General features: G+C 36.6%; 2 protein-coding genes across 2 annotated transcripts; both read left to right on the top strand.

Moving 5' to 3' along the window:
• The first annotated feature begins 1,088 nt into the window (after nt 1-1,088).
• On the top strand, nt 1,089-7,603 carry LOC120141381 (K(+) efflux antiporter 6-like). The gene is made up of 20 exons (XM_039156275.1): nt 1,089-1,550; nt 1,890-1,936; nt 2,018-2,076; nt 2,265-2,343; nt 2,423-2,484; nt 2,575-2,650; nt 2,762-2,836; nt 3,415-3,486; nt 3,585-3,668; nt 4,089-4,157; nt 4,795-4,872; nt 4,988-5,076; nt 5,499-5,595; nt 5,695-5,748; nt 6,189-6,284; nt 6,403-6,591; nt 6,671-6,748; nt 6,853-6,897; nt 7,056-7,151; nt 7,228-7,603. The coding sequence occupies exons 1-20, from the start codon at nt 1,295-1,297 to the stop codon at nt 7,324-7,326; spliced, it is 1,800 nt and encodes a 599-aa protein (XP_039012206.1). The 5' UTR covers nt 1,089-1,294; the 3' UTR covers nt 7,327-7,603.
• Nucleotides 7,604-8,294: 691 nt separating this feature from the next.
• On the top strand, nt 8,295-12,618 carry LOC120141380 (far upstream element-binding protein 2-like). Its single transcript, XM_039156274.1, is given in 7 exon segments — nt 8,295-8,418; nt 8,421-8,627; nt 8,995-9,278; nt 9,383-9,472; nt 9,548-9,619; nt 9,808-9,924; nt 11,477-12,618. Coding segments are annotated over 7 exon segments (1,917 nt in total). The 5' UTR covers nt 8,295-8,312; the 3' UTR covers nt 12,518-12,618.
• The last annotated feature ends 791 nt before the right edge of the window (nt 12,619-13,409 follow it).

The following is a 13,409-nucleotide window of genomic DNA, read 5'->3' as shown; positions in this document are numbered from 1 at the left end:
TAACAAAAGGTTACAACATCAAACAACATGTTCGTAATAAGCTTTTCTAGCACCCAATAATTATATCGGGTCATAGAAATGCCACAACCCTTGCAAAGGATTGAATCTAACTCTTTCAGAGTTAATCTACGGGAAAAATGTTGTGATTGTGGGTTTTTCCAAGCTTTGAAGTATCCATGCTCCCATATCATAACAACTTGCTCATTTTCTCGTCAAGACTCTAAGCGTTATGTGGATCTCGTATACCAACTTTATAAAGTATTCAAGATATATGAATATGAGTTTCCCCCATATGTAATGATAAAGACCCAAATGAGGTTTAGACTTGGCTTCCAATTATATCTAATATGAACTTATTAAGGGAGTTAGGTCATCCAAAATCCACTCAAATTCATTGTGATATGAATATTCAAGAGACGTCAAGACAAAACTTAAAGATGTGACCATTGCAGAAACCCCGACCATAATAGAAAAAACTGTCAATCTCTTTTATCATCACGTAACTGTTGACCACCACTCAAGTAATCATATCATCTTATGTTTCAACTTATGTTATTCCATTTCCTTTTAGTTTCGATTAATGTGATTTCAGGTTTTTTATTTCTTAAATCTATGTATTTTTTCCAATTAAATGTTTAACGTTTATTTCTTACAATTTTACATACAACTAAAAACACAAACATCCTAACGCACAACCAATTTTAAACTTCTTTAAAAATCCTAACCATACAAATATAACCCAAGCCACTAATCAAAACCTTAAAATCATCTTAAACTAAAACTTTAAACCTAAAACCGTCGATCAAAAAAGACGCGTAGCGTAGGATGTGCCATTCAAGGGAGGCGTGTTTCCTAGGACGCGCTTTGAGAGGCACGTTTCATGCGACACGTCTTCTCTTCCCCCTACCAAAGGCACATTACGTGCACAACGTCTCATTCTATCTTTTAAAAAAGGGTGTTAGATCGAAAAATAGTTAGTAACATGTCTCTTGTAAGGTGAATTTTGTAAGGAAGGTGATTTTTTTTTGGTTCAAAACACCGTTGCTTTGTACTTAACCCATTCTCTTTCGTTCACCGTTTCTTTTCCGGTCTTTCTCAGTATCTTTTACCTCGTCTACATCTACTAAACTCTGTTTTGGCACTCCGTCTTTCTCTTCTTAAATTTAATTCCCAGCTGTTTTCAATTTCAATCTCATCATCAATCTCTTAAACTTCTCCATTTGCAATAATTTAGCAGCACAGAGGAGAGGTCTCTCTTTAGTCCTTAACCTCCTCGCCGGCGCGTGGTTTCCAGATGTTGAGAAAATCAAACTCCTCCCATGAGCTTGTTACAACCTTTTTATTCGTTGCTACTTTTTGTTTGGCTTCGTTTTCACTCGCTCAACAACAACTACAATTCTCTGAGTCGGATCGATTCGATGCCGACGCGGACGCCGGAAACGGCACCGTTTCAAATGTTTCTTCCGTTACTAAACCGAAGGAAGGTTCCTTTGCTGCTATCATCGATCGTGCTCTGGAGAAGGAGTTCAATGAGAGCGAACAAAACGAAGGTTCATTTTCTTTTTTTTCCCCTCTGGTTTTGCTTAGATTAGGGATTATATAACAAATCCATACATCTGATCTGAACTTTAATAGTAAAGTGTTCATCTTACTATAGCTGTTTACTTCAAATTTGCTAGTTCTTTATAAACTGTAGCAATTAATTATTATTGATTTTCGAAGATTTTTGAGCTCGATCTATTTTTAGGTTATGATTTTTTTTGTCAGTGTAGGTCTATGAGAGCTTAATTAGTGAGAGTGTATTTGCGTAACTTCCGGAGAATATATTTGCTAACTTTTTATTTAAATTATAATTGTCGAATATAGTCTAAATTCATCCCGATTTGCAGTTAGTGACGACGCTGCAAGTTTCAACAACAGTGTAGCGGAACAGCAGGTTGGTGGTAATCATTCTTTTGAGAACTTTTCAGCTCGGATGACTTGCTTGCTTATTCTCTTTTATGTGTATGTTTATCAGGCTGTTTTGGAAACTGTTGCTAGAGTTAAGACGAAGAAAAATGATACAAAAGAGGAAAAGTATGTGTTTCTCCTCATCAATGATTAGATTTACTTTGTTGATTTTGAGTTCTGATTAGATGTTAATAGAAGAGCTTAATTTCCTATTTTGATGATCAATTTTTTTAAGGAATTTAATACCATATCTTCTTTTTAATGACTTAGAGACATGTAGTAGTTTCCTCACACCCTTTGCATCCTCCTTTTAGATCATTTCAACTCCATGACGTTTTTAATCTAGAGAATGATAATAGAGCTGAAGATACACCGACGTTGATAGATCGAAAGGTTAGATTGGTTCATTTAAAACTTTATGTTGAGATATTTTTTCCGTACATAGAAATCTGAGGCGCTGATTTATTTTCAGGACAATGTCTTCATCATATCTAATTTTAAATCAAAATACCCAGTGTTACAACTGGACTTGAGGTAAATACTTTATCATATTCGTTTCACCATAGTTGTATTTTTATGTTCAACAAATAAGCTGATATAAACTTTCTTGCTTATGAACTGTAGACTGATATCAGATTTGGTAGTTGTCATCGTTTCTGCAACTTGTGGTGGCATTGCATTTGCTTGTGCTGGACAACCGGTCTGATTTTATTAATATAAGCCTATTTAATCTTTGATTTGAATTTTTGGTCCCTCTAGAGTGTCTTGGATTTCTAATTTCCTATATATTTTATTGTTACATGTTTTACAGGTGATTACTGGATATTTGTTGGCAGGATCTCTTATTGGACCTGGAGGCTTTAACTTTGTCAGTGAAATGGTGCAAGTATGTTGTACATTTCATTTAAATTTTACTATCAACACTGACACCTTATTTATTAAACTCTTTGTAACTGAGCCGAGTGATGGCTTCTTGATCATAATGCCATTGTTCACTCTCTTGCATGGAGCCTTTATTATGAAAAAGGACTGTTTTCTTTTTAATTTGCATTTCTTCATCTTATTTAATATTAGTTATTATGATTCTCATAGAGTTCATCTGAAGCCTGCCTAAACAATCCACTGCTCTTATCAGTCTGTACTTGTGAAACCTGTCTGTCTTTTTTCCCTTTAATTTCTTTAATTTTATATGTGCGTATTGTATTACAATTGGTACCTATATCAAACTAGGGAAATAAATAAAAATAACATAGATGAGGTTTTAAGTTCCAGTAAATAATATTATGGTCTGATTAGACTCTGTTTTACTGTTGCTAGCAACTGCAATTGAATTGTGTATTGTTCTTGAGGATGGCCAGAGTGATCTCATTCTATTAGAGGCTGTTCCATTTAAAAATGTTTGTTGGTTATTCATTATTCTAAGATTTTATTATTTATTTATTTTCTTTCATTTGAATCATGCAGGTTGAAACAGTAGCTCAGTTTGGTGTGATTTTTCTTCTTTTTGCATTGGGCCTGGAGTTCTCTGTTGCGAAGGTTGGATTATGTCTGTGAATCTTTTCTTTTCTATTTGTACGATACTCTTTACATCAATCTTCATATCATTTCTCTAACTTCATCCTTTTTATTTTAAGCTTCGAGTTGTTCGAGTAGTTGCCGTTGTAGGAGGGCTACTGCAGATAGTTCTATTTATGTGCCTCTGTGGAATTACAGCCTCAGTATGTCTATTAATTTTGACACCAATTCTGTATTGGTTTTGTTTCAGTAATCCTTATTAATTGATGTTACCGCCTTCACCTGAATCTGATTGCACTGAGGTTGCATAATTTTTATCTAGTTATTGAGGTTTCTTGTATATCTGGGTCATAATGAGGTTTCTTGTATATCTGGGTCATAATGAGGTTTCTTGCTGTTGTGCTGTTCAAATATTTTCCTCTTTCTTGACTTAAAATCCAATTTTTGGTTTGCCTTTTCTTTTTGAAAAAAAGAACGGTATGCATTCTCTGAAAATGATTAAGGTACATGCTTCATGTAAACATTTTATCTTTCTTTATTTTATTGTATTTATGGACCATTGTATACGACAATTGTAATTCTGAATCCCACAGTTTCAACTTTTAATTGGGTGCTGTTTGCAGTTATGTGGTGGTAGACTCCCAGAGGGTGTATTTGTTGGTGTATTCCTTTCAATGTCTTCAACAGCAGTGGTAAAGTTTAGTGGAAATCTTTAGAGATGCTTACGGCACCTATGCACATTCATACTTTCCTCACTAACGAGCAAGCATTTTTATGCACATCACACATGAGTTTAGACACCCGCACAGTACTTGTAGAGACCTTTATCTTTGTTTAGTAGAATTGAAAGCTATCAAAAAAGGCTTAGAGGTATTTATATCTTCAGCATGGTGTTCGAAGGGTAGGTTGATTGTTGAATCAGATTGTAAGTCGGCAGTGGAATGGATTAAATCTTCTTCAGCTCCTATTTTATTTAAAAACCTTGTAAAAGACATTGCGTCTATTGTTTCAGATAATGATTTTATTCTTAGATTGATACCTAGGGTTAGTAATTGTGATGCTGATAAGCTAGCAAAGGAGGGGATTGGGATGAGATTATATGTAATTTTAGAGAACAGTTGACATGCTGTTTGTTTAAGTCTTATGTAATAATGTTTGTATTAATAATATAATGTGGTACTCTTTTTCCTCCTTCTGCTAGTTGGTCTTTTCCTTAGGGAATTGGACTACTATGAGGGAGGTTTTTAATGAGGCCTCCTACTTCTATCAAAAAAAAATCTTTGTTTAGTTTTTGGTTTTTAAAGTTGCTTTTCTCTTTTTCGATGGCAGGTACTTAAATTTTTGATGGAGAAGAATTCTAACAATATGCTTCATGGCCAAGTCATCATTGGCACACTTATCCTGCAAGTATTGATTCTTCACTCCGTTGTCGTCTTTTAAGTTCTGTTTTGCTTTTTAGATTTTGTCCGTGACATGAACTTTTTATCATTGCCTGTGTCCTTAGCAGTTTTTAACTTTGCAGGATTGTGCTGTGGGATTACTATTTGCGTTGCTTCCAGTTCTTGTTGGAACTTCCGGTATTCTTCAAGGAGTAATGTCCATGACTAAATTGTACGAGGAAAACTTGCAGAACTATCATATTCCGATTTTGATCTGGATCACTGGATAAATAACACTCTTCATGTCTTTTAGATGCCACAAAAGTTGAAAATATGCTACTAAAGACTAGGCTTAGCTTTTAAGCGAGGGTGTGGCTCCCCACTCTTCGTTCATCTGCAGTTTTTTCCTGAAACTTGAAATATAGATCATGCTTAGATTCAAATATGAGCCACTTAGACAGGTTTCTTTGACCAGATCAGAAGTCATAGATAATTATTGTTTTGACGCTTTGTGCTTGTAATGGTACAAGAAGTAGACACTTGGCTTTGGATTAGAGTTAAGACTATAAGTTCTTGTTTTCCCTTGATATATTTTTCTCTATTCATGGCATCTTCAGTATTGAGATAAGTTTTAACACACTATATATTAACCAGGTTGGTCACATTGGCTGCCTTTTTGGCTGTTTTGTCAATATTGTCTCGTACTTGCCTGCCTTGGTTGCTTAAACTGATGATAAGCCTTTCATCACAGGTATATATGTTATCTGCAGATAGAATTGCATACTGATTTTTTTCCCACTGTGTGCTGGTCTTCTGTTATGATTTGTTTAATTACTTATTATATGTGCAGACCGATGAACTCTATCAATTGACATCTGTGGCGTTCTGCTTACTTGTGGCCTGGGTATGTTTTGTGTTTCTTTTTGGTTTGTTTTCTTTTTACTTTCACTTTGTTAAGCATCTGGATTTTTGTATGCAATATCCACATCTACACCCCCTTTCTTCCAAATCTTGTGTTTGTTTTATCTGTAAAAAAATGCCTATTATACCACTGTCCCTTCTTTTAGGGACTCATGAACAGCTGACAAATCTAAAACATATAAGCTCCTATGTAATATTAATGAGGCGCATTAATCATGTAGTGATATCTGCTTGAGATTCAGAGAGTAGAAGTACATAACGATACATGCTCAACTAGTAAAATCATTAGTTTAAGGTATACAAAACACAGATAAATCATGCAGTTTCTGATTTGAGTGTTTTGTACATTGTTGCAATAAATTAGTCAGTTAGATATCTGCATTTTTTTTTAAACTCATACTTAATTGATTGTGTAATTTTCAGTGTAGTGACAAGCTGGGGCTGAGCTTAGAATTGGGTTCATTTGCTGCTGGAGTGATGTTATCAACAACTGATCTTGCCCAACACACACTTGAACAAGTTAAGATCATGCTTTACACACTTTTTCATATCATGATATTGCATTCATTTATATTCGATGCTATTATCAGCTCATCCTTCAAGACTTCCCTCAATTGAATTTAGTCTCTGTGTGCAGATCGAACCCATTCGGAATTTTTTCGCTGCACTGTTCCTGGCTAGCATAGGGATGCTGATCAATGTCCAGTTTCTCTGGAACCATGTTGATATCTTACTTGCATCTGTTATTCTGGTTATCACCGTAAAAACAATAATAATTGCCTTGGTTGTCAAGGGTTTCGGTTACAACAACAAGACTTCACTGCTTGTAAGCTAATATGTGATGCACACCTGATTATGTATTGCCTTTGAATTTTGAAGTAACTCGAGTTCTTTTACTTGTACAGGTTGGAATGTCCCTGGCACAGATAGGAGAATTCGCTTTCGTTCTTCTCAGCCGTGCTACAAATATCCATCTCGTTGAGGTCAGTACTACTATCCGAGTTCATTGTACTGTTGCTTTGAGAAGATGGGTAATACTTTGTGGGCATTATGATCTTCTCCATAACTGAAACCTTGAGATTTCCAGGGTAAACTGTACCTGCTACTTCTTGGGACAACAGCACTTAGCCTGGTATGATTTATTCCTGGCTCGATTCGTATACCGTCTCATTGACTATAAGAAATTCAAACTTACGAAAACAACAGAAATAAATCCGAAAATGCATGCAAATGTAATTATGGTTGTTTTTTATAGCAAAATATTGACAGTTTCAACTTCCATATCCCCAGGTGACAACTCCTCTGCTGTTTAAGCTAATCCCTGCCATACTTCATCTCGGGGTGCTCTTACGGTGGTTCTCCCCCGAGAGAGAAAGCTCGATCGAGGTAAGTACTAGTCTCATACGTGCTAAGGATCACGTCTAACTTCCATTGCTAAATTTATATAAATTTTGTTTTCCAGCTTGGGATTAAAGGAGAGAACCTCCGTTCAGACAGCCTCCGTTCAGACAGCGGAAAGCATCGCTTTACGTTGATGGCCGAAGAACCCCATGATTCATGATTATTAACGTGCAAGTAAAACTAATTGAGAAGAAAAATCTCCATTACGAACTTGATCGACCGTGTTTTGTCACGTTGCAGATGAAGTTTACCGAATGGTCTCGTGCAACAAAGTCCGCTTTTTATTTTTCATTTTTGGTTTACTAACCCTATTATATTTGATTAACATTGAATTGAGCCTCCTAAAAGCAAGCCAACAGCACGAGGTAACTCTTAACTGTTGAACTAATGTCTTGTAATCATTCATTTTTTTTATCTTAAACTCGGTATTGTTTCAAGTTCTGCTGATGTATTATATATACTGTGATCACTTTCTCAATGTAAATGGTTTATTTTTTTGTTCGGTAATTATCAATCGCCATTCAACTGAATGGTAAGGCGTTAGATACCGCAAGAAGAGACTTTTGTCCCTCGTTTAAGGGCCTGAACCTGCTAAGAGTCCACGTGGTTAAAGGACACCTGGGAAAAAATTCTTTGTGCTGCCCACGGCTATGGTGGCCCTAATTAACCTTTTTGAAACCATGACCGGAGAAACACTCGAGTCCCCGAATTTACAAAATCCCCATTTAACAATGTTAAAATCCAGAACAACCAAAAATGGAATAACAATGAAAAAGGTGATGGCAGTGGGGAGACGTCCAAGTAACCTTTCAACATCCAGGTAAACAGTTAACGTGTCAGCTATGATTTATGTCACACATCTTTTACTACGGGTAATTGAGTGATTAATTTGTAACCAATCGATAATATTAGTGATTAATTTATAACATTTTAAACATCATTGAGGAAAAAGAAAATTATCCGAAACATTACTGACCAACTGTGTAGTTTACCCAAGTAAAAAATAAGTAATAGTTTGGTGATCAATTGTGTAGTTTATTTTTATTATATCCTAAAAAAATGGCTCACAGCCCGACATATATATTATAAAATCTTACCGCACAAATATTCCCCCTTTTCGTCCTCTAGGGTTTTCTCTAACATAAAATGGCGGACGAAGCACAGTACTCTTCAGGTTTCTATGCCGGCAGCAACAAACGTAAATACGATGAAGAAGCACCGCCGTCTTCCGGAGGCAGGAGGCCTACAGGTTTCTCTCCCCAGATTCGGCCTCTCTTTCCTACAACAGCGTTCCGCCACCGCTCGACGGCATCGAGATGGCCAAGCAGCGAGCTCAGGAGATTGCTGCTCGCCTCACGGCCTCCGTCGCTTCTGCTGTCGCTGAGCCGAAGCGTCCTCGTGTTGAAAATGGCTCTGGCGGTGGCTTTGATTACGAGAAGGGATTTAGCTCTGCTCCCTCTGGTATATTTTTTTGTTTTAATAATGAAAACTTCATTCTTTAAGAAGATTGTTGCATCTAGGATTTTTGTATTTAGAGTTTCGAGCTTTTAATAATGTTAAATATCTTTTGACTGCTGCTCTTTGTACGATACTTACAGTTTAGATATGATTTTTGAAAATCGATGCATATCGTTATGAAATTAGAAAGTGTCGATATTATACATATACATAAAACCTCTTTTCAATCTTCAAAGAGATAGTTGCTTCTAGGATTTTGTGTTGATCTTCAAGCTTTTGACTGCTGTTGCTTGCATGATGCTTATAGTTTAGATATGGCTTTTGAAAGAAGATACATAGGGTAATGAAATTGAAAATTGATGTTATACAGATATAAAGCCTATGTCGAACTCCGCTCCTCCAGCTATACCTGTTTCATATGGTAGCTACCACGGTAGTAGCAAAAAGATTGGCATTCCTCAAAATAGGGTTGGTGTTATAATTGGGAAAGCTGGAGAAACCATTAAATATCTTCAACTACAATCTGGGGCAAAGATTCAGGTCCAAAGAGATACACATGCAGATCCTAATTCCGTGAGTAGGCCTGTAGAGCTTGTGGGTACTGCTGAACAAATAGCTAAGGCAGAGCAGTTGATAAATGATGTTCTTGCTGAGGTACTTCATCCTACCTTTCTTAATTATTTATTTCAAATTGATGTATTGCTGTTACGCAGAATATGAGCAATATGATTTATATACCCTTTAATGTTTTTGTCAAGGCTGAAGCAGGGGGTTCTAGCATGGTTTCTCGACGAATGACAGGACAGACTGGAAGTGAACATTTTGAAATGAAGATTCCAAGTAACAAGGTATACCAGTGTTATAGGATTACTGAACTTCAATGGCTTTGATTGAATATAGCATTAATACATGCATGATTTCAGGTTGGTCTGGTGATTGGTAAAGGTGGTGAAACAATTAAAAGTATGCAAGCTAGAACTGGAGCTCGCATTCAGGTTTGAATCTCAGTGTCTTCTATATTTGAAGTTATTAGGAACTAGATACATCACCGGTTTGTATCAGATAACTTTTAACAGGCTTTTCTGTATTCTAATAACTTTGTTCACTATTTTCTCTTTTGAGTCTTGTCATAGTTGCACTTAAAAGTATGTTTTGCGACTGATCTACATCTTTATTTGTGCAGGTGATACCATTGCACTTGCCCCCAGGTGATGCATCAACAGAAAGGACATTACACATAGATGGGACAAGTGAACAGATTAAAAATGCAAGAGAATTGGTTGATGAGGTCATAAGTGAGGTATGTTTGGATAAGGGTGTTGGCAGGAAAGCTTTTCCTCCATGTAAATTATGCCTGCCCCTTTTATATGAATCGCTTGTGCGTGTTTTGTACTGTTAACATGTATGCCTACCGCAGTAGATTCCTTTAGTTCTATGCCAATTTATTGTCATTGTGCTTAATTTGACTTTGATTGTTGATTTATTTTGATCTGTTGGCTAGTCTTTACTACAACATTAGTTATGATGGGATATTTGAAATTTCACTTTTATTGAGTCTTTCAACGTAGGTTAAGAAGTTACATTGTTTAGTATTTTGTAGGGTTATTCCTTATATTTTTAATTGCGGGCAAAACCATTTTTCTTTTATGGGTAAAGTAGGGACTAAATTGCTACTCTATCTTGTGTTAATTTTTCTTAAATATATATTATTGTATAACCTTTCAGTCATTTTCCTGGTCAATATTCTGAAGCTTCCTCCTTTGTTTATCAAAATCATAGATTTTCTTATCCATCTATATACCTGTTGAGGAAGAATATGACTTTGCTCATGCTGGTTATGCTATTTCTTCAAGTATTATGCTGAATAATTCTCCTAGAGTTGCTTCTGCAATCCCATTGTAGTTATTCAGTCTTTTTGAGATATAAATTGGATTTTATATTATCATATATTCCTCTTCTTCCCTTTGTTCCACTTGTAAAATCTTGAGGGTTGCAGACATTTTTTGGTGGCGACCCTTGTTGCTATGACAGCTGGTTGAGAAATTGTTGTAGGTGTCAAATGACCAAATGAAGATGAGCAGGTCCTCTACTTTGTAAGAATGATGGTTATTGTCCTTTAGTTTTCCTGAAGTTTTGATAAACTATTGAAGTTATATATAACCATAAAGGAGGAAGTCTTTGTTCATGTTGTGATATCCTAACATAAATTGAGTCTGACCACAATTCAATTATCTTGTCTAAATGCAGAATCATTATACACGTAAATGAGTATATGATCTATAATGCTTTTTGCCTCGCTTTGGTTTGGAGAATTCGAGGATCAGTTATCTGTGATATCATTTAGTCAATGCATGTTTATTGATCTTTCTAGGTTGTTATTACTTATTTGATACTTCTATTTGTTACAATGCATCAGTTCGATTATTGGATAGATGATTTATAGTGAACTGTGAGTTTCTTGCCTGTATACGGCAATGGGGTTCGTAGTTTCTTCTGTTATGGTGTAAAAGCTTCTATTAGTACTTGTTGGGTTCTTTTTCTTCTTTTTGCACCCATTCACTTCAAATAGGGAAATGATGGGCTTCTGCTGGAGTAAACTCAATAATCCTTCCGACCATACGGTATGTGGGCATTATAATCTTATAGTTTATGCTATAGTACAAATCCATTAAATCCACTGGACATATTTTGCTTATTTTTGTTGTTTTATGCTGATATTGATACTTGCTATTCAGATATTTGTATATGTGCCTGTTGTATATAAATGCATATTCTATTATGCTGAATGTGTTTATGTGCCACCGTAATCGGGAAGTCCACTTTGGTTAATTTGAGGAAACAATTTTGTGCAGAACCGTATGAGAAATCAAACAATGGCTGGGGTATATTCACAGCAAGGTGGCTATGGGGCACAACCACCCTCAAGCTGGGGCCAAGGTGCTCCTCCAATGCAGCAATCTGGTTATGGTTATATGCAGCCTGGGGCATATCCTGGCCAATCACCACAGCACAACGTGTCACAGCCTCCTTATGGGGGCTATCCTTCCCAAGCATCATCTGGTGGATATGCCTCTGGTTGGGACCAGTCATCCGTACCACCAAACCAGCAAAGCTCTGGTGCAAGTGGTTATGATTACTATAACCAACAGCCTTCTTCACAGCAGCAGCAAAACCCCGGTGATTCAGCAACTCCGGCCAATAACAGTGGCTACAATTACAGTCAACCTCCTGCTTCTAGCTATATGCAACCAGGACAAGGATATTCTCAGGGTGGCTATGGTGGCTACCATGGGGCCCCGCAATCAGGTTATGGGCAGCCATCATCATATGATCAGCAACAAGGTTATGGTAATGCAACGAATCCTGTACAAGGGGATTCAGGCCAGGCACCTACATCTACCCAACCATCTGCAGTGGGCCAACAAGGAGGTACTCAATCTAGTTACGGGATGCCCCCTACTTCCCAAACTGGCTATGGGAACCAACCACCAGCTCAGTCTGGTTATGGAACTGGATATGGCCCACCACAATCACAGAAACCTTTAGCCAGTCCCCCCGTGTATGGGCAGGCTCAACAGTCACCTATCACTCCAGGAAGTTATTGCCAGCCAGGATATCAATCACAGCCACCATCTTCTGGTTATGGTCAACCATCAACCTATGGTGCCGCATCTGCTCAGCCTGGATACGGAGCCCCATACCATGGAGCAGCGGCAGCCAACCAGCCTGGTTATGGAGCACCTTATAATACCTCATACGGTGGCAGTTACTTGCAACCTCCAACATATCCTGCTGATGAGAATGCAAGCGGTGGCACGCATGGAACTTACGAAGCAGCCCCATCAACTAAAACTGGTGAACAAGGAACTGCCAAGGCATCGCCCCAAAGTTGATTTGGGTTGGAGGTGAGTTTGTTGAATGCAACTTTATAATTTTGGATATGAAGCTTGATGCTAAATGGTTAATTATATTGCAGTTAAATCAAAGCTAGTTTTTGCAGTGGTTTCAGGACAATTGGATTGGATTGTTTTGTCTGTGTTGCTTTGCCTTACTTTTGGTTTAAAATCAAATGAATAAACATGCCTGTTATCAAGTAGTGGTTTAGTTTAGAAGATGCATTTCGTTTACATCATAGCTGAAGCCAAGCAGGAGCCAAATGGGCCAAAATCCACCTCTCTAATCTTCTCCATCATTTTCAATGTTATCTCTAGAGGCCAGATCCAAATAAGAAGCAAAATAACTATTGTCTGTATGTAAATGTAAGGTTTATTTCTTTTATGCCAGCAATTCGTTAAAATGGAATTAATAGAAATTGATTGTATTGGTATCGGAGGGAGAGTAATCGTTTTCTTTCAACAAAAATCAATTTAATCGATCATACTTTAATTAAAATTGATCTGATCGATTTACTATCTAAATCGAAATAACTCAAGCAATTGAAGGTCGGTCGATTTGGTTGGATACCTTGATACTTTTTATTAACATGGGATAAGTACAAGGTAATATCTGTTAAAAGTTTTTAATTTTTCGATATTGAACGTTTATATTTCTGACAAGTTTATATTCCTGACATTTATGATGTTTTAATTTGGGTTCTTAATGAATAACAATAATTCTTTTACTATATAGATTACCTTCCGGCAAGTTACTTAAATTTTAAATATGCACATTGAACAATTCGTTTGTATTGGCCAAATCTTTCCATTTTTTTTTTTTTGCATTTAATGAGATCTAACCAATTCAACCAAAAAATCATCAAAATATGTATGGTAAATAGAAATTTTG

Source organism: Hibiscus syriacus, unplaced genomic scaffold, assembly GCF_006381635.1.
Source record: "Hibiscus syriacus cultivar Baekdansim isolate YM2019G1 unplaced genomic scaffold, ASM638163v2 tig00110799_pilon, whole genome shotgun sequence".
Lineage (NCBI taxonomy): Eukaryota > Viridiplantae > Streptophyta > Magnoliopsida > Malvales > Malvaceae > Hibiscus > Hibiscus syriacus.
The sequence above is the reverse complement of the archived record's forward strand: the minus strand, read 5'-3'. Positions and strand labels throughout refer to the sequence as shown.